At 42.4% G+C, this 27,353-nt stretch overlaps 1 protein-coding gene across 1 annotated transcript in view; it reads left to right on the top strand.

Moving 5' to 3' along the window:
* The window catches only part of ATG7 (autophagy related 7), a 253,122-nt gene that overhangs the window by 111,351 nt on the left and 114,418 nt on the right, over positions 1-27,353 (top strand). The window contains exon 18 of the mRNA XM_028478750.2: positions 3,608-3,730. Within this exon, the coding sequence (XP_028334551.1) occupies positions 3,608-3,730 (123 nt within the window). The remainder of the gene's footprint in view (positions 1-3,607; positions 3,731-27,353) is intronic.

The raw sequence follows: 27,353 nt of genomic DNA, 5'->3' as shown, positions 1-27,353 counted from the left end.
CTGGCGCTCTTCATGTGCTGCTGATCAGCTGCCCTCTCACATTCCCCACCCAGCTGCCCCAGACTGTCATCGCCCGCCTCAAGCTCCACGTCCCACCCCATCTCCTTTTCTGGCAGCAGATGACCTTGCTGCCTGCTGATCAGACCCGAGAGTTCCTCAGCCCCCAGTTCCCTACTCTCCTAACTTAACACTTCAACTGCTTTGCTCGTCCCTACCTACACACTTCTGTGCCCAGGGCAGAGCCACCCCTCGTTTCTAGCTCCAACTTCTTCATTAGGATTTCAGAGTTCTTCTTCCTCTTCTTCTGAGAACTTTCTCCAGCACTGAAGACAAAAATAAAAACTAAATTGAGATTTTAATAATATTTGACTAAGTAATATGTGCACATGGTTTTAAAAATTCATGTAGTGTAGAAGAATGTACAGAGGCAACTACTTGATGTCAGGGGTGTGTGTGTGTGTGTGTGTGTGTGTGTGTGTGTGTGTGTGTGTTTATTCTTCCTGAGATATTATATGCAAAAACAAGCCTATGCGTATGTGCATTTCCCTTTCTTCCTCTCTCCTCCTCCACCTTTATTTTAAAAATATTAATACTAGACACATGGTCTGGACATTGCTTTTTAATACATCTGTGTCTTGGAAATCAGTTTATGTTAGTACTATAGAACTACCTCATTTTTTTTTAATCTTTATTGGAGTATAATTACTTCACAATACTGTGTTAGTTTCTGTTGTACAGAAGGTGAATCAGCCATATGCATACATATATCCCCGTATCTCCTCCCTCTTGCATCTCCCTCCTACCCTCCCTATCCCACCTCTCTAGGTCATCACAAAGCACCGAGCTGATCTGCTTGTGCTATGCTGCTGCTTCCCGCTAGCTAACTATTTTACGTTCGGTAGTGTATGTATGTCGATGGTGCTCTCACTTCACCCCAGCTTCCTGCCCACCCCCCACCGTGTCCTCAAGTCCATTCTCTATGTCTACGTCTTTATTCCTGCCCTGCCACTAGGTTCATCAGTACCATTTTTTGTTTTTTTTAGATTCCATATATATGTGTTAGCACTACAATGAGGTATCACCTCACAGCTGTCAGAATGGCCATCATCAAAAAATCTAGATACAGTACATGCTGGAAAGGGTGTGGTGAAAAGTAACCCTCCCACACTGTTGGTGGGAATGTAAATTGATACAACCACTATGGAGAACAGTATGGAGGTTCCTTAAAAAGCTAAAAATAGGGGCTTCCCTGGTGGCGCAGTGGTTGAGGGTCCGCCTGCCGATGCAGGGGACACGGGTTCGTGCCCCGGTCCGGGAAGATCCCACGTGCTGCGGAGCGGCTGGGCCCGTGAGCCGTGGCCGCTGAGCCTGCACGTCCGGAGCCTGTGCTCCGCAACGGGAGAGGCCACAGCAGTGAGAGGCCCGTGTACCGCAAAAAAAATAACCAGCTAAAAATAGAACTGCCTCATTCTTTTAATGTATCCTGATTATGTCCTTGATTGTAAATATACCACAATTTAGTTAATCAGTCCCCATTAAAAGGGTAGTTATTCTTCATCTTTTGTTGCTGCAAACGATGTTGCAGTGAGTGTCCTTACACATCAGTCTTTGTGCCCACGCAAGCAGGGTAAAAGCAGGAATGGTGTGGGCATGCTGCTTAAGAGTCAATATTCTCATCATCAGGTTTTCTTTAAAATGTTCACTGTGTAAACTAAAAGATAATTGAATATTGAAGAATATTGAAAAAAAGGGAATCACAATTCCCCAACCCTCAGCAACAGCAAAAAGTCTTTGAAGTGGAATTGCTGGATTGAAGGGCTTACACATTTTCATTTCTGAATGGAGAAGAAGATTTTCTAATTTTTTTTTTTCTATATCATGTGTTACTGCTTCTCCAGCCTTTCTGTTCATGTGTTGATTTCTTAGATTTATCTTCAATGTCTGCTATCTTATTGAAACTTTCATCTCTTTATTTATTCTGAGTTTTGAGAGAATTTCCAAGGCGTTATGGTTCAGTGTTTGCTTTCTGCAGTTCACAGTTCTTATGATCGTTGAATTCCTAAACGTGATAGTCATTTTGTGTGTGTGTGTGTGTGTGTGTGTGTGTGTGGTTTGCTTTTAGGTAGTCGTATGTTCTTACGTTGTTCTCAGAAGACTAGTAGTCTCCTATCTTTTGATCTTTTTGTTGAAGGACAGCATGTATATGAAAACATGCTTGATAGTTTTTCACAAAGTATACCTTTGTAACCAGAACCCAGATAAAGGAACAAATATTACCAGCATCTCAGGACCTCTCCTGTGCCCCATTCCAATTACAGTCCTTCAATGGATAACTCTCCTGACTTTTACACCACAGGTTCATTTTTTAAAAAAAAACTTTATGTAATTGTAATCCTGTAGCACATACTGCTTCTCCCTTCTGTTGTTTCACATTATGTTTGTGAGAATTATGTATATTGTTGCATGTAGTTGTTGTTTGTTTTTATTTCTGTATGTTATTCCATTGCATGAATAAACCACAGTTCGTTAATTCATTCTACTGTTGATGGACACTTGTGTAGTCCGTAGTTTGAGGCTATCATGAATAGTGCTGCTATGGATACTTTTGTTCAGGTCTTCTGATGCACATATGTACATATTTTTCGTTGGATGTATATATCTAGGAGTAGAATTTCATGATCACAGGGCATATACATGTTAAACCTCTAAAGCAGTTATCTCATTTTGCCTTCCCATGAGGGTATTGGTTGTTCCACCTCCTTGTCAGTACTTGGTATTTTCTGTCTTTTTCATTTTAGCCATTCTGGTAGGTATGAAGAAGCAGTTCATTGTGGTTTTAGTTGTCATTTCCCTGATAACTTGTAATGTTGAACAACTTTTCATATGTTTATTGACTATTTGGGCAACTTCTTTTGTGATACGCCTGGTGAAATTCATTTTTACATTAAAAAAAATTTTTTAATGCATTTTACTAGCTGGTAGGCCACATTTCCCACCCTTTTGTCCACCCTCCCCCTTTCCCTTTATTCGTAAAAAATTTTTTTCGGGCTTCCCTGGTGGCACAGTGGTTGAGAGTCCGCCTGCCAATGCAGGGGACGTGGGTTCGTGCCCCGGTCCGGGAGGATCCCACGTGCCGTGGAGCGGCTGGGCCCGTGAGCCATGGCCACTGAGCCTGTGCGTCCGGAGCCTGTGCTCTGCAACGGAAGAGGCCACAACAGTGAGAGGCCCGTGTACCGAAAAAAAAAAAAAAAAAAAAAATTTCTTGGCTCTTCTCGACTATTATTTTTCTCCTAAAAAGTGAACTTTAGAATCAGCAACCTCAACTCTTCTAGAAGTTTTAGTGAATTTGCATGTAACTTACTTTGTTTGAGAAATACCATCATCTAAATTGGAAGATGATATTGTCATTCTTTCTAAGAAAGAGAAAATAATAAATCCTAAGCCCTCACAGTTTTTTGCCTACCATATTGATTTTTCCCATATTTAATTTTTAATTCTAGTTTTAGTTCCATTTTTGACAAGTGATTATTAGAAGTGAAACTCTCTTAATATGCATTTAAAGCCTACAGCCCCCTTAAATACATCTATATGTATAAATATCTTACAGGTTCTTGATCAGTATGAACGAGAAGGATTTAATTTCCTGGTGAAGGTGTTTAATTCTTCACATTCCTTCTTAGAGGATTTGACTGGTCTTACGTTGCTGCATCAAGAGACCCAGGCTGCTGAGGTAAGACTAAAACAAGCATTTTGTTCAGAAGACTGATGTGTTTCAAACCTGTTTGATAATCGGATTTATGGAAAAGGAAGGAAGCAGTTCATTACAACTTTTTCCTTAAAACAAAATCGCTAAATAAGTCTGCTAGTTATCAGAAAATGAACCTTCTGCAGTTGCTGGATGATGCAGTATGCAGGTTATTGTGTGGTAGGTTCCAAATGCACAAAATTGCTTATAAAGGAAGTACAGGTTATTGATTTCCAAGCACCTCTGGTCCTTACTGAAGAACAGCATGCTTGTGGCCCGTGGAGGGTTGGCTGTGACGTCCGTACATAAAAATGCAAGTCAAGGAAGACACTGGACTCTGGCCATGTCTTTTATTTCACAGCTGAACCCATCTTTGTAGGCCACTGAACCTCACCACGAAATGGCTTCCTCAGTTACAACCTAAGAGAGTTTTGTTTTGCTTGTCGTTTAGAATATTTTGCAAATCGTAATTTCCTGGGTTGCTACCATTGTGTGTGTGTGTGTGTGTGTGTGTGTGTGTGTGTGTGTGTGTGTGTTTTAAGACTGGGATTACAAACTAGATTATCATTTTGCTTTTCCAAATGCTCACTGTACTTAGAAAAGGGTATGCTTGTGTATGTGTGACACCGTTGGGTCATTGGCCAAACAGACAGTTCCTCAAAATGGATGAATGAGATTAAACCAACATCTCCCCCCGCCATTCCCTACCCACCTCCACCCCCCAACACCCAGTAGCCTAGGTAAAGAAGCTCTTAGGAAAAATGTGGCCTGTCATAGCGTTTCCGCAAGCTGCATAAGGAAAACCTTGAGTGCCTGTATCCTATGGGAGTGGGACACTTGCAAAGTTACCATCAGTCCTATAGTAACTGATGTTGAGAGTAACATAGTTCCTCTGTTGAGTAACAGATGTTGAGTAACGTAGTTCATTGATTTCTGCCTGGGGTTTTGTATGTTCAACATTGGGGGGAGAAGCCCCAGTGGTCAGTGAGTGATGGTCAAGCCCAATACTGCACTAGCTGGTGGTGAAAAGCCTGGTGTTTAGAAGACTGGAACTAGCCCTGAGTATAGGAAAACCATGTAGAAATAGCAGAAGGAAATCTTCTGAAGCTTTCAGCAGACCGGAGTAAGTTTTAGCCACCCCAGAAAATCATGGTAGTGCTCTTCTAGTGCCAGACGTAGAGCTGAAACTGATTCTTCTTTGACTTGCTTTGGTGTCCTCTGGGCATTCAACAGATGCAATCTTCCACTTACGACCAATAGTTAGACCCACATAGGGTATCTTAGCTTCTTTTTCAGCAGATGAATGGCATCTCTACAGGACTTTAAGAGACGTTGAGATGTTCCTCAGAGCTGTGATTGGCTTCCCAGACATGGTTCAGAGTATTGTGTTGATCATGGCTGCCATTTTTTCTTTTGAGCAGCGCTGATGGCAAGGGAAAAATAACTTACGGGTCTTTTCAACCACACAGTCATTTGACTAGTTGGCTGGGAGAATTTTTCCACCCAGCTAGAAATAATTCACATACTTCTCTTTAACTGCCTGGAAGAATTGCAACTTAAAATTGATCCCATGTTTCACTCTTTAAAAACAGAGCAGATGCTAGGATAATGGGCAGATTCCTTCATTAAACCTGGCTTGTTTTGCGTTTTGGTTGGTCAGACATTCGTAATCTTTTCAAAGAACCAGAAGGAGAAGGGGAAGTTTGAGAGCAATAGCAGCTAGGTGGTAGGGTGGAAGGGGGTATGATTTCATCCACAAGTCTCAGCTTTCTTTTTGAAGTTTTCCTCTATTAAATTATATTTATAGTTTTGGAATCATAAGTTACACATCAAATTTTAGATTAAAGGTGGTAAACTGGTTGGCCTATGAGCCAGATATGGCTTACAGGTGTGTTTTCTTTGGCCTACCCTATGTGTTAAATTCTGAATAAAGCCAACATTTAAAAATTATGAGTTTTACCTAAAAATATGAATGTTCCCATTTCCAGCTTCTTTGAAAAATCAGATCTGGCAACCCCAGGCCTGCATTCCTTAATAGTGATGTTAGCTGGAGCCAAGAAGAAAATTTTATAGATAAATAATGCACTTGGTACAAAGTTTTAAAGGCATAAAAATATTCTGTATGGAAAGGAAACCTTCCTTTTGCACCTGTCCCTTAACACCCAGTTCTCTTCCTGGAGACAGACACTGCTGTTAGTTTCTTGCCCAAAGGTATTCTTTAGGTGAGGATGCTCTGTTTAGAAGATGTTCTTCACAGTATGGTGGTTCCTTACAAAGCTAAAAATAGAACTACCATACGACCCAGCAATCCCACTACTGGGCATATACCCTGAGAAAACCGTAATTCAAAAAGAGTCCTGTACCAAAATGTTCACTGCAGCTCTATTTACAATAGCCAGGACATGGAAGCAACCTAAGTGTCCATCGACAGATGAATGGATAAAGAAGATGTGGCACATATATACAATGGAATATTACTCAGCCATAAAAAGAAACGAAATTGAGTTATTTGTAGTGAGGTGGATGGACCTAGAGTCTGTTATACAGAGTGAAGTAAGTCAGAAAGAGAAAAAGAAATACCATATGCTAACACATATATAAGGAATTTAAAAAAAAAAAAAGGTTATGAAGAACCTAGGGGCAGGACAGGAATAAAGATGCAGACCTAATAGAGAATGGACTTGAGGACATGGGGAGGGGGTTGGGTAAGCTGGGACAAAGTGAGAGAGTGGCATGGACATATATACACTACCAAATATAAAATAGATAGCTAGTGGAAAGCGGCCGCATAGCACAGAGAGGTCAGGTTTGTGCTTTGCGACCACCTAGAGGGGTGGCATAGGGAGCGGGGGAGGGAGATGCAAGAGGGAGGGGATATGGGGATATATGTATGTGTATAGCTGATTCACTTTGTTATACAGCAGAAACTAACACACCATTGTAAGGCAATTATACTCCAATAAAGATGTTAAAAAAAATTTTGAAAAAGATGTTCTTCAGTTGATGACCCTTGTTGGTATTGGAATTTGCAGCTCCTGTCTTAGGAAAGGATTATTCTTGTTCTTAAAAAGCTCTAAATAGGACTGTGTTTTAAAAAGATAATTCTCACCAGCAGACCTCAGAGCAACAAAAATCATTGTCTTGCCTATATTATTTTACTTTACTGTGAAAAATGTGTGTGTAAATAAATAAATATGACTATCAAAAAATATACACATTTACACTGTGTAAAGGTACTGTTTTGATTTGCATAGTTGATTCCCAGTGCATTTACAGATGTTCAGTAATAAAAATACAAACTTCTGTGTCGCATGTAGAAAGGTCCCAACTTACTTATTTTAGCAATGCAATCAGGAATGCCCGATTAATTCTCATCTTGGGCTAACTGTTTTCACCCATCAACACTGGAATTGCAAAAGATATGTGACAGTATCATTTGATACATTGTTTACAAAATATGTATTTGTAAAAATACTAGCTTAAAAAAAAAACCTTTACTGAACATCTTTTGAAAACTTGGTAGCAAGGCGCTGTGCTAGTGACTGAATACAGAGGTTAATGAAATGATTTCACAGTCTAGTGTGCAAAGCAGAGACGTAAATAGTGAACTCTAGTACCATCAGAAATGTTTTAGTCATTTATATATTAGGTGCTGAGGGAGCAGGGGAAGTTACTCCCTGGGGCAGTAGGGATGTCAAGGAGAACTTCCCAGGGACCAAATATTCCATTTAGTTTTAAAGGGTGAGTAGGCGCTCTCTAAAAATAAGAGTTGGATTTGGGCAGGGAAAGTGTGCGGAAGGAGTCGGACAGGAGAGGAGGGCCAGGGCATCCTAGGGATAAAGGACTCAGAGGCCAGGAGTCTTTAGTGTGTTACTCGGACTGTGAGCATTTAGTTGGAGTTACCTGAAATCAGATAATGTACTTGTTAGTTTTTTTGACCTATAATTTACCCTTTAAGAGTATACAGTCCGGTGGTTTTTAGTGCATTCACAGAGTTGTTATGCTACTGTTATTCCTAAGTTTAGTACATTCTCGTGCCCACAAAAAGGAACTCTGTACCCATTGAGCTGTCACTCCTTATTCCCACCTGCTCCTTCCAGTCCTGATGACCACTCATCTCCCTTCTGTCTCGATGGATTCGCCGATTCTGGACCTGTCACATAAATGAAACCAAACAATGCATGGCCTTTGTGTCTGATGTCTGTAACTTAGCATGATGTTTTCTAGGTTCATCCATATTGTAGCAAGGTAATTCTTCTCAATTTAAAGAAAAAAAAATGTTTTGATGCTGTTAAACTTTTTCCTATCCCTTAACACCTGTGGTCTGTCTCCCTAAATATATCCCCTTTATGAAGGATGAATACAAAGCTGATCCCGCTAGAGACTACAAATCCCTTTATTTTCATAGAAAGGGGCACAGAGAGAATGGATTGAGAGAGATATTCAAGGCAGAATCATCCAGATTTAGGGAGATTGACCAGTGCAACCCAGTTTTTTGCACCCATCTCCCTTCCATCATTAAGTATACAAAAATGATTGCCATTATTTGAGTCCAGGTTACTAGTTTAATGATAGTGCTGTAGAGATTAACAAACAAATTGCCAGGTTGGTTTCTGTTGGAGGAGGGGTCGAGGAGCAAGGTGCAGAGGGGGGACTGGCAGTGGGGCGGAGGGGGCGCCAGGCTCACAAAGGGAAGTTTGTCTTGGGGTGTGATGACTTTGAGGTAGTGGAATAAATGAGTGAAAATGACTAGATGGTATTAGCGATAGGATGGAGATAGAGTTTGGAGAAAAAGAACAGAACTCTGGTAGATTGATTTCGCAGATAAAATTATTCTCTTTCATTTAGTGCAATGAGGAGAAGCTGCAGAGCTAGGATGCAAGAAAAATACTTAAATGAGAAATGTGTGTGGTATATTAATTTTATTTCGAGCTGTAGATTAAAAAATTTTAAATACCCACCTCAGAAATGTTTTTGGTAATGCTAACATTTCATAAGGAAAGGGTATTGGACAGAGATTCGTGTTCTTTGTAGCCCATCTAGCTGCCAAATTGTGGGTGCATCTGCCCATGAGGTATTAAAAGGCCCCACTCAGCTTTTTACCCTCTTAAAATGTTGCTGGCTGAGTAGGGAATTTTGCATGGCGTTATGACCTTTCCTTGCAAGACCCTTACTGAGAATGGGTTTGGATATTTGGAGATTGACCCCAGGTCCATATGGCTCCTAGATGGCTGTTTATCCCAGTTGGAACCAAAGGAAATGGCCTTAAAGTTGATGAAACACAAGATATCCAAGTCACGAAGCTGTTGAAGTGCTCACCAAATCCTGTTTAAATTGCTGAATTTGTTGAAGAAAGACTTAGTCTAAACCAAACATGTGAATGACTTAGCCATCTTTTCATAAAATGTGCTGTGACTTATCTTCTTAGGGTTATTTTTCATCAAGTATCAGTTCACATGTACTGATTTAGTTCCAACTGTGAGTTCAACATAGTGCTGTGGGAAACGCCAAATAATTTTCAGATTCTATCTAACTAGAGAGAAAACACTGATTATAAGAGTTAATGAAACAAGCGATATTGGTGTATCCTTGAGATACTCAAATTCCAAAATTCCATGACCCAACTTTCCTAAAATATTCTCATTCTTGAAAGTTTGCAAGTTTCATGATTCCAAGATTAATTTTAGGCTATGTTTCCTCCCCTTGACTGATGCTGTATCATACAGTTATGTTTTTAGGATTGCAGTTACAGCATTCTTTCAAAAGAATTGCATTTTTGCTAAGCAGAACTTGCTTTCTGCAGAATTGGGGATTAATGAATGATCATTTATAAAGTAAGTTTAGCACACCAACTATAACATAGGATGTAAAATCATAAACAGACTAGAAATGAACAGGGCTGGGCCGATGGGTTGATTTTTGAATTAAAACTGAGATTTTGACTCATCCACTACAGAATTCAGAATTCTAGAAAATAAAATGCCCATTTCTCTCATAGCAGGAAAGTCATATGAAAAACATTATAGTCATGTGATATGACCTCATTGGCATGACAATTTACTATTTAGCAAAGTAAATAGCACAATTAACAAGTGTTTCTGCTGGGACTTTTGCACTTACACTGAGTTTTTGGCCTCTCCCCCTTACAGCTGGTTTTGATTTGGTTCCTGTGGAATATTTTTGTTTTGTTTTGTTTTGTATTTAACAACAGTCAGATATTTATGTATAGCTTCATCAAGAGCCTCCGATGACAAATACGCCTTTGGAGGCCAGTAGAAGCTGTGGGAAACCCCCGTGTCAGCACTTAAACTTGTTGCCAATGGAGAGAAATCACTCTGGGGACTGACCTAGCCTGCTCGTGAATCCACTTCTGTTTTCCCAAGCCTTCGGCTAGCCCACTTCCAACCTGCACTGGCCCGTCCTGAGACTGTATCCTCCCTTGATTTTTCCTTATGGAGCAATCCCTCAAGACACAGCTTTGGCTTTCTTTCCTTACGTGAGGGGGGAAAGGCAGAAACAGCAGGCAGAAAGCCATTTAATTCTTACATTGGAAAGTAGAGCCTGGTTTTTGAAATAAGGCTTGGCAGTATCCCTTTAGAACTCACTTTATAAAATGAGTCACTTGTATTTGCTGTCAGAGCTATCTACATGGATTTGAGATGTTTAGATAAGTTGGTATTAGGGAAAGATCCAGTTGGAGGACGGACAGTGAAGCCTGGGCAGAGTTCCGCACCCTTTAGAAGAGGAGTCTTGGATGGTACAGTCCACTTGGAGGTCTGTGGGAGAGAGAGGGGAAGAACCATAAATGCTGAGTTCAAACAGCTAATATTAAGAAATAGAACATGGAAACTGCGTCCTCCTTAAATTTTAGTCCCTATTCTGCTAGTGCTGTCATGAGGACTTGAGTCATGAGAACATTTTGTGCATCAGCTTACCAAATTAAAATAAGGCGATTGAACCAAATGTGAAATCCTTTTTAGCTCCAGTAATTCAGTGATTTTGACTCAGTATACCTGGTATGACCAAGAAGTAAAGAGGTGGCCAATTTTTATGTCAAAATGTTTTCAAATGCATCAGACTGATTCCTTTTAATACATTATACACATGTTCTCTGGTATCTTTCATATCTGGCTGCCATTGCTAGAAACAGTTCTGGTTGCATTCTTTTGAGACTTAGATCTACCTGTACTTTGAACCTTTTAATCACTTCTCATACTTGGTACTGGTTGGTTTGTGTAGCAGTATATAAATCCAAAATGGTGCAATCTGGCCAAATAACTTGTTCTCCAGACTTTGGTACTGAGGACTTTTGGCTTCTTCATAAACTCATGTCTCCTCTCACTTTAATTAAATATGTTTGTAAAACATGCCACTCACTACCTTTTCATACAGCTTCCAAAGACAGACTCCAAAATCCTGTAGTTTTAAGTAATGGCAGCATCCTTAGAATGTTAAATGTATGATATGTGAGGAGCTTGTTTAAAAATCGGCCATATTACCCTGTAACATTCATAGAGTGTATGAGTGCCTGAACCCTGGCTTGGTCAGAAGGCCTGAGTTCATAGCCCAGCTCCAACAAATGGCCAGGACTGCTCTGTTCACCCTTACGGGTTGTGCAGGGCAGAACCATGTGCAGTGGCCCTGTGTGAGACCTTGGGTCATTTACTTCATTGACCTTCATTTTCCTTATTTGTAGAATGGGATAAGTAATTTCTACTCCTCACAGTTGCTGTGAGCATTGAATAAGAAAGCACCTAACAAAAAAGACAGGTTAATTGGGCTCCATCAAAATTTAAAACTTTGTGCTTCAAAGGATGCTATCAAGGAAGTGAAAAGACAGCCTACAGAATTAGAGAAAAAAGTTTTTTGCAATTCATTTATCTGATGAGGAACCAGTATCCAGAATATATAGGCAACTCTTACAACTCAGTAATAAAAAGACATCTAGCTCAATTCAAAAATGGGCAATGGATTTAAATAGCCGTTTCTTGGGACTTCCCTGGTGGTGCAGAGGTTAAGAATCCGCCTGCCAGTGCGGGGGACACAGGTTCGAGCCCTGGTCCGGGAAGATCCCACATGCCGCGAAGCAACTAAACCCGTGCGCCACAACTACTGAGCCTGTGCTCTAGAGCCGTGAGCCACAACTCTTGAGCCCACATGCCACAACTACTGAAGGCTACACACCTAGAGCCCCTGCTCCGCAACAAGAGAAGCCACCGCGATGAGAAGCCCATGCACCGCAACGAAGAGTAACCCCTGTTTGCTGCAACCAGAGGAAGCCCGTGTGCAGTAACGAAGACCCAACGCAGCCTAAATAAATAAATATATGTGTATTATTTTAAAAAATAAATAGCCGTTTCTTCAAAGATACACAGATGTCCAGTAAGTCCATGAAAAGATGCTCAGCATCATTAGCCATCAGAGAAATGCAGATCAAAACCACTGTGAGATACCACTGCACACCCACTAAGATGACTGTAATCAAAAAGATGACAGTAATAAGTGTTGGCGAGATGTGGAGAAATTGGAACCCTCGCACACTGTCAGTAGAAATGTAAAATGGTGCAGTCACTTTGGAAAACAGTCTGGCAGTTCCTCACAAAGTTAAATGGAGTTACCATATGGTTGTGCTCTTCCACTTCTAGGTATATAAGCAAGAGAAATGAAAACATACGTTCACACAGAAAGTTGTACGCAAATGTTTATAACAGCATTATTTATCGTAATAGCTAAAAGGTAGAAACTACCCACAGGCCCATCAGCTGGTAAATGGATCAATAAAATGTGGATATTACATTTGGAATCATAATGGAATGTTATTTGGTAATAAAAAGGAAAGACAGCTACAATGCGGATGAAGGTTGAAATTATGCTAAGTGAAGGAAGCCAGTCACAAAAGGCCACATATTATAGTATTTCATTTATATGAAACGTCCAGAATTTAAAAATCCGTCGAGTCAGCGAGCAGGTTAGTGGTTGCCGAGGAGTGGGCGCGGGGACTTGGGGGGAGAATGCGGAGCGACCACTTACGGGTGAGGGTTTCTTTCTGAGGTGATGAAGTGTTCTACTCTTGGATTGTGATCATGGTTGCACACTGTGAATGTACTAAAACCAATGAATTATACACTTTAATGGGTGAATTGTGTGGTAATGTGAGTTACTTCTCCATAAAGATGTTTTAAAAAGAAAAGAGAGCGAGCGCACAGCCCCAAGGCACATAGCTGGGGCTCTCTGTGCTTCTGCCTCCTCTCCTCTCTCTGTCCAGCTCCTGGTGGTAGTGGTGATTTTCTGTTGGTGACAGTGTGCTCGCTGTTTGTAGGAATGAGCTTGGGGCAGATGCAACAGTGATTTCTCATGTTCTTATTGCGTCTTAGTTTTCAAAGCCTTAGTCTCTGTGCACCTCATTTAACCCTTTCCTGCAACACGGGTAGCCAGTAAATACTTTGTTGGGGGTGGAATGCTAAAGGGGCCCACTGTCCAAGTGCCTCCCTCGTGGGCTTTCTGGGAGAAGATAGTCAAAATGTCAGCCCCTAATGGAGGGGTGAGAGAAAGAGGAGAGTGCTCTGTTGTTGGTGTTTGACAGATCCACATCCCAACCTGACTCTGAATTTTTTTAACTTCCCTCTTTATCACAGGATTTTATTTTTTCCCAAGACTTTTTATTTTGAAAATTCTCAAACATACAGAAAAGTTTAAAGAAAAGTAAAATGAATACCGCAATACCTTCCCCTTGGATTCCTCTGTTAGCGTCTCGCCACACCTAGTCTATCTCTTGCGCTCTCTTTCCACACACACACCACATACATACTCACACAATTTCTCTTTTCCTGAACCATTTGAAAGCAAGTTCCATATACAGTGACACCTCCCCGCTAAGTTTTTATCATGAATCTGCTAGTCGTACAGACACTCTTCTGTGTAAGTAGAATACTGTGATCGTCACAGAACAGTGAACAGTAATTCCATAACAGCACCTAAAATCCAACACGTATTCAGAATTTCCCAGTAGTCCACAGGATTTTAAAGGCACCCTTTAAGCCACTGTTTGCTTTCTCCTTAAGTTTGTAACTTTATACATAATCAGTTTTTAAAGAATACTTAAACATCTGTCACTTGGTATATAAACTTGAGCACATCTGTTAAGCTCTCTTGGCGCCCTCATCTCTACATGAGGAGACACAGTTCTTCTGTTAGGCAGGTGCCCCAGCCATCCTGCTGCCCCAGGCAGGCCTCTTCCAGGTGAGGTTATCTCCAGGTATGACCTGAGCATCCTGCTCTGACTGAAGCAGCCCTGATAGCCAATCCATCCTCCAGTGCTTGAGGCTTTGAGGAGGTAGGAATGGGACTGTGGAGCTTATTTTTGATGTTTGGAAAAGCCAAAGAGAAATAAAACATTTAAACCGTGAGATTACAGTGACCAAGTAAACCATCAAGTTGTTCCCGCACCACCATCCCTGTCCCCTGAATTCTGTTGTCTCTGAGTAGAAGAGAATACTGAACAGCTTGACCCATTCTGAAGCTCTGCTTGGCAGTTATGTGTGACTTTGAATAATTACAAAAAAATAAGATGAAATAGTGCATTTTGTTGGGTAGGAGGGGTTTTTCTGTCTGTGAAAGAGAAAGTGGGGATTAGGAAGTAGAGAGCTGCTGGCCCAGGGCGCACCTGCGTGGACTTCCTGACTGCGTCTGCGGTGGAGGGTCCTGGGGGGGTGTTCTTGCAGTCTGCCCTGTGACCATGACTCTAGGGGCTATATTTTTACAGCTGACCCTTCTCACTTGCAAACATAACAGCTGCTATGTGTTGAATTTGGGGGATTTCCATGTTTTGATACTGTAAAATTAAATTGATTCTTGGTTCTGAAATCTTAGTTTTGATCCGTCTTGCTTCTCACTTAGCTGTGGGAGAGCAGGGAGGGAAGGGAATATGAAATATTCTAAGGTGTATCTTTTGTAAAATATTGTTCATATTTAATCATGGCTTCTGTTGGTGGACAAATATTTGTTGGCCCCTTTCCAGTATCACGGTCGGGTGGGGTTTCAAGGAGGTACAAGGCAGGCCTTCACGAGACGGATGGTGGCTAGCCCGGGGCGTGTGTGCAGGATGACTGCGGGGCGCTGGGCATGCACAAGAGCTGAGCGCGCGGCACGCCAAGACCTGCAGGATGTCAGGGCATCAGATACGGAGAGAGGGCTCTGGCCAAGAGCTGGATTTTGAGCTGGGCCCACAGATGGGACTCCGAGTGCGGGAAAGGAGAAGGAGAGAAGCCATTCCAGAATGGCCCGTGACCCGGGGTGCAGCCTGGCTCTCCGTCAGAAAGTACCGTACCGCAAGAGGCGTAGCACCCACCGTTGACTACATCAGCCGTTATGTTCATGGCACTTTGGTGCCTAGCCTTTTGACGCTCAAAACAATCTTGGGAGGTGGCTGTGACCCCATTTTGTGGATGTGGTGGTCACGGCTCAGGGAAGTGAATTGATTTGCTAACTTGACTGGACTAGTTAAACATAGCTATGCTCAGTGCTTACATCTTGAGGCTTCCAGTACACTCACAGGCCTGGGAGCAGAGAGGCAGACGGGCGAGGAGTGACATGGATGTGCTCTGCTTTGTAGAGAGTACCACTACATCAACGCTGAGCAGTTGTAAGAAAGCAGTTTTGCTTTTTGTCTGTTTCCTGACAACCGTGTCCTTGGGTAGCATGGTTTCTTGCGCTCTACCATCCATCCCAGGGCCTAGGAAACCAGCATCACTGTTATTTCTTACTTCTGAACAGTTTTTAAGAGTAGACTGGCTTTTAATAAACTCTGTGGGAATGAGGTTTATACTCATTCATGTTTCCATCTCCAGACGTACCAATGGGAAAAGGGCAGGTAAGAGAGAACTTCTTTCTTCCTGGCCTTTTTTCCTAAATTGTAAAGGGAAATTAAGAGCTTGCCCCCACTTGCGTTTACTTAGCTATCTGATTTAAAAAGTAAGTGATAGGGCTTCCCTGGTGGCGCAGTGGTTGCGCGTCCGCCTGCCGATGCAGGGGAACCGGGTTCGTGCCCCGGTCCGGGAGGATCCCACGTGCCGCGGAGCGGCTGGGCCCGTGAGCCATGGCCGCTGAGCCTGCGCGTCCGGAGCCTGTGCCCCGCAACGGGAGAGGCCGCAGCAGAGGGAGGCCCGCGTACCACACAAAATAAATAAATAAATAAATAAATAATTAAAAAAAAATAAAAAGTAAGTGATAAACTAGAAATATTTATATCTTGTTGCAGCACAAAAGCATTGAGTTCCCCATTACAAATACAGTGAATTGCTGTGGGATAGCAATCGTTTTCAATGAGAAGCCTTCTGTAGCCATCCAGACCCTGGTTATGGTGGCAGACACCAAGAGCTCAAACTGGCTTTAACATAAACGAGGAATTTATAACCAGGCCATGGAACCCTGGCCCCAAGGATTCTAGATTGGGGCTTTACGTGTTGCAACCACCTTTGTAGTTAGTGCTCATCTCTGTTCTCTGTTGGTTTCATTCTCTCTCATTGCAAACCAGTTTTCTTTTTTTCCCTCCCATTTAGCAAAAACCATGGCCTCAGGAAGTTCCAAAATCTCATTTTTCCTTTAAGAGCATCTTCTCCAGTGGCTCTAAAAGGAAAACCCCACACCCAGACTGTGATTGACCAGGCCCTTAGTCACATGCCTTCTCTGGACCACTTGCAGCCAGCAGGCATGGGCTGCCGTGTTTGGCCACCTTGGGTCACAGGCAGGGTCAGTGATTAGAACCACACCGTTAGGGTAAGAGGGGCACAGTCCCCCCAGAGGAGGGGCTGATGTTGGTGGATGGGTGTTGGGCGTATGTACAAAAGTCCATTCTAAGTCCACCCTACTCTTTATTCCTGTGTCTGTTCTCATCCCTCCTAAACAGTTCTGCCTTTCTATGAGGACTTTATCGTAAATCTGGAAATTCCAGTCACCAGATTTGTCCCCCAAGCTTGAGTTACTCTGCTTTCTAGATATATGCCATCTTCTCACCTAACCACAGGTTCCGTAAAAGACCTCCTTATTCATTGAGTCCTTTAGCAGACCCGCTGCTCAGTCTCCCTCACCACCACCCCCCGCTCCAAAGGAGGAAAGAATTTTCTCCGAGAATGGAGTATAGGGCTTCTCCCTTTTTCTACAAAATACAGATTTCTCATTGTAGGTTAAGGCTGAGCTGTTGCAAACTTCCACGCACCGTTGTGAGGCCACACCTCCTAGGGAGGGGATGGGGAGTGCGCTGGCCGTCCGTGCAGACCACGTGTGGGCCCAGAGGCCAGCATGAGGCTTCGTCTTTCAGCCCAGGTGGTGATGGTCCTACGTGTCACTGCCCCAGGGCATGTGCCTTCAGTCTCCACTGCAGTCTAAAAAATTACTTACCATGCTGAAACTTGTTGATAAACCCAGATCTGTAATTAGGAACATAAACGATACAATACAGGTCTTGCCCAGATGAACAGTTGTAGAGTATTATGGGCCCCTGTGGATTATTTGACTCAAGAAAAGGAGGAGGGAAAGCTGGTTGCTGTTGGACAAATTGCTACCAGATGTAGATTTCAATAAACACCACACTGCTGTTCCCTTGCCTGAAGGTGCTGTGAATTTCTTGAAGCAACAGAGCAATCGGTTAACTGGCAACTGTCCCACTGTGAGTAGTTTCCTGGTGTCCCTGGCCCTGGATGCTTGTCCACAAAGTGCAAGGCAGACCCCAGGGGCCTCTCTCCCCTACCTGATATTTTAAAGGAGAGTAATATATTTAAAATGCAGCAACCAGATCCCATTGCACCTAAAAGAAGTCTGGAACTGTGGTTCGAATGTCACGAAAAGAAATTGTCACTGGGGGTGGGGAGGATGCTTTCAGAGAATGCCGATCAGGGGTTTTTCCTACACATGCTAACTGTAAAAGCCACAGGATGAACCTGCTTCAGTCAGTGAATGTTGGAGAGCCTGCTGTGCCACATGAAGAAAGCCCACTTTCCTTCTCCCATTGAACTTACAGATGAGAGGAAGAGGGGTATTAGAGCAGTAGTTACAAGTAAATAATGGACAGCCTTTAGTGTCCCATGGACGCGCAGCATGGAAGCTGCTTGTCTACCTTCACCACCTGCTGCCGTGGGGCGGCCAATATGGCCTGAGAATCTGAGACTGAAAGGTCCCAGAGCCATCATGCCACTTTTTGGAAAGGAGAGATTGAGATTGAGAGAGGGAGGGAGAGGGAATGTGACTGATTTCAGTTTAGTTTACTAATGAGCTTCTCATGTTCCTTAGAATAGAGTGATTCTAGATGTAGAGGTTTCCCTGACCCTTGTCTTGGTTATGCCACTCTAATAAAAAGGCAAGCACCGAATGGATGGCTGGCCTCAGTCGAGCACACGTTTGCGTCACTGTCTGGTTCTCTAATGTGCTTTTCTCAGTTAGATGTTCGGCTTCTTGAAGGAAAGGACCACCTTTCCCATTCTCATCGATTAACAGGTGCTTTGCACATAAATAATCAGAAAAGTATACACTGGTTGAAAAGCAAAAAAAAAAAAAGGTTTTACATGAAAACACATCAACTACTGAGACCACATTTTTGTTTTGAATTGTGTGTAAGTGTTGTAGGGGCATGGAGCTAATTGGAAGTCCTGGAGTTGAAGTAAAATCAGCATTTGGCCCTCCGTTGACAAATCTCTGCCAGTTGAGCTCTGGGGGGCTCCCCGTCTCAAAGGGTGGTCTGTTCCTCCTTTGGACAATGATGATGTGTTGGCTAACTTCTGAGAACTTTCTGTGTTCCAGATGTCATACTCAGCATTTATTTGGGTTATCTCATTTAATCTTCACAACCGTTTTATTTCACAGATGAGGAAATTGAGGTGCCTGGAGGCTAAGTTGCCCAAGTTTATGTAGCTAGTAAGTGTTGGAGCCAAGTAGTTTGGCTCCAGAGCCTGTGTTTTTAACTACTCCCTTGTAGTATCTCTGTTTGTTGGGCCTGCCTAGAGTTAGTTAAATTCCTCTTCTACATGGCAGGCCTTTGTATGTTTGGCCATGGTTTTCACATTCCCCAAACCTCTGTTCTCCAGATTTGTGCTTTGGTAGACCATCATGGTGTATGGATCCTATCCCTTTGGGTCAGAAACTCAATTTTGCCAGAGCATGAGGGCTAACTGCCAATAGCCAAACTCATAAGAGATTGATGTATAAACTAGCTTGTTAAATTTGTTCTGCCTGCCACTCCCCATACATACATGGGGAGACAGTTGGTAGTTGGAAGGTTTCATGATCACCTCATGGAACTGTGATACCTGAAGAACTGAAGGGATTTGCTTTCCAGTGAGATCATCTTGCTAATTTCTAGACAAAGGTAGAGACATTAACAAATTGTTGCAGAAATTCTGGGCTCCCTTTTCAAACTCCACGTGGAACCTGATACCATCTATGAACAATCTTCTAGAGTTATGTAGATTTCACCTTTCTTAGTTAAAATATGTCTTCTGAGATCACTCCTTTGTCACTTTGGAAATTCCCTGTTTCCCCAACTGCTTTTCTACAGTCTCTTCAGATGACTAACTTCCACACATGGCCAGTGTCCTTCAGCGCATGTCAGTTCTACTAATTCCGTTCTCTAAAGCTAACCTTGTTTTCAAGATCTGCAGAGAGACCTCAGTATACCTCCTCATACGTGCTAAGTATAGTCATTATCTCAGGGGAACATCACAAATACCTTGCTAGAAACCGGGAGAAACATTCCTTTGATCTTAGTGCAAAGAAGATGGCAAACTGGGTGCATTTAAAAACTGACTAAAGCTTCTGAGTCATTACCAAGGAGGGTGTCTTTTGAAGAGGACAGGTCAAGTACAAGTACTTGATGAGTAGGACTAAAGATAAACATCTGTAGGCCTGATCAGCACACGAGATGGAGCACTGGGTAGCGTCTACCCAATAGAGCTGAAACCAAAGGGAAATGATGGGCCTCTTGGCCTGAGCGTCCCACGGGTACAAAGGGCCTCCGCCAGCTAATGTGTGTGTGGCTGTCATGCTCAAGAGAAAAGCCTGGGAGATCTGCACTCAGCAAATGTTTATTATTGGACCGTGAGCAACTAGAAGGCAGACACTAGATTTTACTCCAATCTGTGATTCCGGTATCTGGCATGCCACAGAAAACACAATAATTCTTTTTTTTAATGAATGAGATTCCATTTAAGTGAAATATCCACAGTAAGCAAATCTGTAGTGACATAAAGTAGATCAGTGGTTGCCAGGAGCTGGTGGGGTGGGGCTTAGAGGTGGAGGGAGAGTTGGGGAAAAATCGGGAGTGACTACTAATGGGTTTCTTTGGAGGATGATGCAAATGTCCTGGAATTGGATAGTGATGTTGGTTGCACAATTCTGTGAATATAGTGAACCCACAAAATTTTACACTTTAAATGGGTGAATTGTATGATCTGTGAATTATATAGCCTGTGAATTATATCTCAGTAAATTTAATTTTAAAATGAATGAGAATTTGTTGCTGGTGGGAATGTAAAACAGTACAACCATTTTGGAAGACAGTTGGGCACCTTTCTTACAAAACTAGTCATAACTCTTACTGTATGATTCAGGATCGTGTTCCTAGGTATTTACTCAAATGAGCTGGGAACTAACGTCCATACAAAAATCTGCACATGAGTGCTTAGGGGAGTTGTATAATATAATCTTCCAAACTGGAAGCAACCAAGGTGTCCTTCAATAGGTGAATGGATTAAAAAAAAAAAAAAAAAAAAAAAGCAGTGTTGCATTCATACAATGGGATATTTATTCGGCAGTAAAAAGAGATGAACTATCAAATGACAAAAAGATAGGAAATTTAAATGCATATTGCTAAGAGAAAGGATTCAGTCTGAGAAGGCTGCATATTGTATAATTCCAATTATTTGACATTCTGGAAAAGGCAAAACTACAGAAATAGTAAAAAGATCAGTGGTTGCCAGGGGCTCAGGAGGAGGAAGGAAGGGATGAATAGGTGGAGCTGAGGAGGTTTTTGCGGCATATTCTGTATGACACGGTAATGATGGTACGTGTCCAAACCCAGAGAACTGTAAAACACGAAGCGTGAACCCTAATGTAAGTTATGGACTTCAGTTAACAATAATAATGTATCACGATGGTTTCATCAGTTGTAACAAATATACTGCACTAATGCAAGATGTTACTTAGGAAACTGAGGGTCGAGGAGAGAAAACTAATTTCTCTAATTGGAACTCTAATTTCTGCTCAATTTTTTGTAAATCTAAAACTTCTCTAAATTAATAGTCTATTAATTAAAAAAAAATAAAGTACAAACAATATGGCAAACACTCATGTTCCTACCATGCAGTACTGACATTTGTATTATTTACTTCAACTTTTTCTTTTAAGTAAAAGAAATAAAATATTACAGGTGAAACCCCCCTTGACATCCCTCACCCTCCCCAGAGGAAACCACTATTACTAGTACATGTCCTCACTTTCATACTTTTATGTTGAATAAATCGCATTATTTTTCAGGTGTTTAAAAACAATACATAAGTTGCATAAACTATAACAGCGTTTTGCAACTTGCATTTTTCATTCAAGCTGATGCTTTAAAGATCTGTCCATGTTGCTAAATATAGATTTAATGCTTTTATCTTTTATAAAAATCTTTTTTAACTGTAATATCATATTCTGTTGTATATATGTTACTTTGTTATTTTTCCATTTCTCTATTGATGGATGTTTAGATTATTTCTGATTTTATGTTATTACCGCCAATGCTGCAATAATTTTTTTGACATAAATAAAATGAATGAGAAGGTGAAACCCATAAGAAGTCCCACTAGACATCAAGCAAATGATATGATAGGGATAAGACAAGGGGCATTTTGAAAAGCAGATTCATTCCTGCTAATCTAATCTACTGGAGTCCTGGGGTGTTGACCCTTGAGGAATAGAGAACCAGTTGACTAGCTTATTTGTACATAATCAATTAACTAGTTACATAGGCTTGAGATCCATAATAAGGACCGTTTTAAAAGTTGAGTCACCTTATGGTTGAAAATTTGTTAGGACTGGGGGACTGAGGTTTATAGAGTCAAGTAGAAGAGATGAACATTTTTCTAGAACACAGATACTGCAGATATTAGTGTTCAGACCCATTCTCTTTAGTATTTTTTATGCACAGTAACATCTCCAAGTTACCAACAATATTCCACAATTCACCAGCATTCACTAAGCATCTACTATGTGCCAGTTGCCAACCCAAGGGAGAACCACTTCTTGTCTGCTAGAAGTGTCTAATCTCCTGGGCTCCAGTGCCAGTCCAGCGGGGGACAGGTCCACTTACTGCTGAACTGAGCAATCTGTTAAAACCCAGAAAAGATATTGAAAACAAACAACTCTTAATTCTTACCAAGCATGACTGTCTACAGCTCTGTAGATAGTCTAAAAGAGAGCCGCGCTCAAATTGGAAGGTTCGTTGTACAGTTAAAGTAGGGGTGGTCAGTTTGATGTTGAGCGGGCCGAGGGTTCTCTGAATTCCCAGGAGAAGAGCACGGACGGAGTCATGGGCCTTCTTGCCATGTGGCCTGAGCACTGAATGTCCTTGAAGTGTAGAAAGTCCTGTCCACGACCTTTATTAACTTTTTTTCCACCTAGAAAGAAGCCAAGAAGTTTCTGAGTAATTCTCAGAATAATCCAGAATGATCTTCACAAAAGATAATACCAGAAAGCTCAGAGGGATAAAAAGATACGCTTGCTAAAAAGAGTATTTCCCAGCCTCTGCTGGCCCTTTGAGCCAACAAAAGCAAGACCTCAGTCACTGTTTAATGAGTGAGAGAGAACAGCTCGAAATGGGTGGAGAAGTAGACAGGAGGCTATTTAAAAGACCCTAAAGTGCTGCAGCTGTTTTGGCTAATTTTTCTCATCTCAGCGATGTTCCAAGCTCTTTGTGTTCTATGTGAGGCGAATTCATTTGGCTCTCTCATGAGTCATCCTGCCCACAAATAATCTCTCTTGGAGTAGCCCTTATGAAAATAGACAATTCACATTGCATTGTGTGAATTGGCAATTGTGTGTCCCTTCCCTGGGTGGGCTGTGCTGCGTCTGCTCTGCCTGCATCCACACATGTCAGGGCTTCTAAGGTCTGAGCACAGCCTCAGTGTGCCTGCCGAGTGACAGGGGAGTACAGAGGGAGATGTCTGGACTCTGAAGCTGAGGCAGGCTGCAGACAGTGGGCCCCCGCCCACTGATGGCTCCCGCCTAAAGGTTTCTGGATTTCATAGATGTAACCTTTGCCACAGGGTTTTGTGAGAATTATCTATGAAAAAGTAGACAACATCAGAGGAAATTCTGGGTCAATAAATGTTACTAACCTTTCAGCCTGGATCTTGCCAAATTTAGCTTTTCCTTCTTAGTGTTTTCTTCACTATCTGGCCGGCAGATCTGACCAACCAGCATTCTTATTTAAAATTTCCCTCGAGAGACACTGAGCTCTTTAAAGTAGAGACTAGAAGGGATGTATGTTGTTTCTGCTGCCTAGCAAAATTTCCTCTTCCCTAATGATCACCTTGATTTTACTCTAAGAGACCACCCGGGACCTTCCTCTCATCCCATGTGCTTTTCTGGTGCAGTTGGCTCCACCCCTGGCTCAGGGCTGGAGCATGTAATTGCGGCCCAAGACATTCAACACTTCTTATTTCCCTGGTCATAATGATTACCCAGTCATAGCCAGTGGGATCCAGTGAGACTTTGGCTAGGAGGCTGGGATAGTACTCGGGGCTTTGCTAGTGTGAGGTCTGGCCCGGCGTGGCCTTCCAGCGCTTATGAGTGGAGAGACAGTTTGTGCACGGACACCATGCGTGGAAGAGAGCTGAGTCTAGCTGAGGAGGGAGAGGGTGAGGACAGTCATGGCCTTATCCTCTAAGCCCTGAACCAAGCTACCCTGAAGGCACCATTATCCTGGTCTTTCTCAGCCTGTGAGCCAAGTCCCCTTTTGGCTTGAGTAAAGCTCAAGTTGAGTTTCCTATCGCTTGCAACCAGGAGTTCTAACTCATTCTCTCAGCCCCAGCATCTAGCAGAGTGCCTGGCATGTAGAGGAAGTCCAGTATGTGTTTATTGCATAAATTCTCATTCAGTTGAACAGCTGTTCATTGAACACTTATGAGGAACAAAGTCTTGTTCTGGATCGTATAGGCCTGCACTGTCTGATATGGCAGCTGCTAGCCACATGTGGCTCTTTAACTGTACATTTAAATTGGTGAAGAATAAATTTAAAAAAACTTCAGTTTCTAAGTCACACCACCCACATCTCAAGTGCTCAATAGCCAGTGGCCTCCGTATTGGACAATACAGATATAGAACATTTCCATCATTGCAGAAAGTTCTGGAGGACAGCGCTACTGCAGAAAATACAAACATGCACAGGACTCAGAACATGCCTCCAAGAAGCTATATTTTTTGCAGTTGTTTGCTTTCAAATGATAACCATAGAGAGCATCCCATGCAGAATGATAGTCTGACTTAATGAAAAGACTCATTTATAAAAGGCCAGCTTTATTTTTCCCATGTATAATTATTTACATATAAATTTTGACGAAGTAGTTTAATGAAAAAAGTCACTACATAGAGCCACTCATTATATACAAAGTGTGGTTCGCTTAAATGTTCTTTCATGCAAGAGGAACTAGCATTTACTGGGCCTGGAAACTGAAGATATGTAGAATAGAATGCCGTGTTGATTTTTGGAGGCTTTTCAAGAAGTAAGTCATTGGTTTAATATTAAGTCATTGGAGCTTCACTCGAGTAGTAAAGTCCTAAAATTTCTCGGAGAGCTCGTTCCTTCTCTCTCGTGTTGATGTCGATTCTGAGACGGTGAGAGCAGAGAGATCTGTCTCTGGCAGGCGCTCCTGGGCATCTCAGTGCTCCTCTCCTGCTCTGTTGTGCCCCACATCCGGCCCTCTGCTGCCCCCCTCCTTCGCTGCAGGGTGTCTGAGGCATGCTCAGACCTACGATGTACTCATTCTGGAGAGGATGAAAGCCTCCCCACAGTGCCCTCCTCCAGCGGCGTCTAGTTCTCCTGACAGCCCTGACAGAAGCTGACCATGAGGCTGTCAGCGTGAGAGATTCTGCCCTCGCCAGGGGCCACCGTCAGCGTCTCAGGTTAGCGCACGCTGGCCAGACTGCATTTCAGCCTTGTCCCCTCCGTTCCCCACTGAAGGCTCTCACCCTCACCACACTGGTTACTCACAGTCCCAGAGCATCTCTGTCCTTTGGCTCACACTGAGTCCCTACCCATCTCCCCCACCTCCAGGTACTAATTTCTCCTCAAAACTTGGCTCAAATACCTGTTGTTATGATGGTCTTTCAAACCATCCAAGCCAGAAATTCTCATCCCTCCTTTAAGCCTTAACATCATGGTCTGTGCTCCTGGTTTCTTGATAACAGTTTTATTGAGATATAATTCACACATCCTACAGTTCACCCTTTTTAAATGTACAAATCAATGTGTGTTTTTTTTTTTTAATGTATTCACAGGGTAGCAACCATCACTATCATCTGTTTAGAACATTTTCATCACCCCAGAAAGAAACCTTCAGCCCTCATTCTCTAAGCTCCACCTCTCTCCCCAAGCCCTAAGCAATGACTAATCTGCTTTCTGTCTCTGTAGATTTGCCTATTCTGGACATTTCATATAAATGAAATCCTATAATATGTGATCTTTTGTGACTGACTTCTTCTACTTAGCATAGTATTTTTAAGGTTCATCCATGTTGTAGCATGAATGAGTACTTCATTCCTTTTTAAGGCCAAGTAACATTCCATTGTATAGCTATAGCACATTTTGTTGATCCATTCAATAGTCATTGGGCATTTGGGTGGATTCTACTTTTTGGCTGTTATGAACAATGATGCTGTGAACATTGGTGTACAAGTTGTTGTGTAAATATACGTTTTCTGTTCTTTGGGGTATATACTTAAGAGTGGAATTGCTGAGTCATATGGTAACTGTGTTTTGTACCATTCTTTTGGCAACATCAAATATTCCAGTGTTTAAATCCCATGGTACTTAGTTTATCGCTACTACATCTTGGCTTCCTTAGGAGACCTAAACCATTGGGAATAGGAAAAAAAAAGCCCACTTTTCTTTTCACTCCACCCAGTCCCCACCACCATGTCTGCTCAACAAGAAACACAACTGCTATTTGGATGTGAAAATGTAATGCAAAGAGGTAGAGACTTGTAAAGTTCTCTTCCTTGTTTAACCCTGATTTTTGTCACCTTTTTCTGTTTGTGCTGCATCTGCTCTCTTTTCTAAAAGCGCCTGGCCTCTCCGAGGCCTAGGTAGTGGAGGGGGACTGATCTGCAAATGCAGGTAATTAGTGTACGGCTCCCGCAGGTTTGAGCATCCCGAGGGGGATGTATTTTGGGAGCACAAAGGAGGGTCAGCTTCCACCGTGTCTCCTTCCGGACAACACTGTGCAGTGCTCTGTGCTGTGGAGACAGGTCAGCTGTGGGGCATTAGTGGACCTCTACCGGCAGGGCTTCACAGGGTCATTGCTCATTCATCACCAATAATTAAAATGTTTAAAGACACAGTAAAAGCCATTAGGAGGAAAAGACGTCTTCCTGCTTTTCTCCCTTGATCAGACGCTAAGAAGACAGCTTAAACAAAGGAGAGGAATGATGCCAGGTTTATAAAATGGAGGCCCTGCAGCTGTCTTTGGGTCCACCTTGAGGTGAGATCAGAAGTTTTTTTTTTTTTTCCGAACTCTTGCTGGCAGGAAGAACTGTGCTCAGCAGCATTGTCAGTAACCGGTTCTTTTCTCAGTTGGTAAATCACTGGGCATGATAAGCAGCTGCTTTGAAGTGAGTGGTGTAGCACCTCTGTTTGATTCTCCAGCAGCAGATGGCAGCTGTGGGTGATGACGGACAGGAGATAGAGGGCTGTGCTTCCCAGGATGAAAGGGAAATTTCAAGTGAGAGAGATCTGGGGTCTCTTGTTGGGGTATAATTGGTCTTTCATGAGCTGTTATCAAGGGTTCTCCCAGTACCTAGAAGAATTGTTCTTCCCAGTTTAATCAATGCTAAATGAATGAAAGGATTTACATTCTTCTCTTCTGAATGGGGGGAAATCAGCATTCTAGTAGATACAATAAGAACTTCACCTTGTGTAGCGTTTAATAGGCACGGAGTAATAACTATACTAGTTCAGGGGTGACGGGTAGATTTCATTTCATGCCCCTCTTATCAGTTGCTCTCGGCCACTTAGAGGGTTGTGTTGGGAAGGATTTTTGAGGCCAGTTTCAGGGTCAGCAAGAAACATGGTCATGTAAGTGAGGAAAGACAGTCTCTCGTCGTGATGCCTAAGATGCTAAGGATGGCATTTTGTGTTGGATGTGTGTCCTAGACCTTGAGCTCTGTGAAGACAAGGACAGTGTCTTAATAGCGTATCCTCAGGACCCAGCACATTGCCTGTATGTAGTAATTAACCATTAAGTATACATTGGTTGCATGAGTGACTTGGTTTCCTAGTTTTAGAATGGGCGCATGATTCTGAGTAAATGACACACACTAAAGGCCATAACAGTAAATGAATTTTTGCAACAGAGTGTTTCCC

The sequence above is a fragment of the Physeter macrocephalus genome, chromosome 18 (assembly GCF_002837175.3).
Source record: "Physeter macrocephalus isolate SW-GA chromosome 18, ASM283717v5, whole genome shotgun sequence".
Classification (NCBI taxonomy): domain Eukaryota; kingdom Metazoa; phylum Chordata; class Mammalia; order Artiodactyla; family Physeteridae; genus Physeter; species Physeter macrocephalus.
The sequence above is the reverse complement of the archived record's forward strand: the minus strand, read 5'-3'. Positions and strand labels throughout refer to the sequence as shown.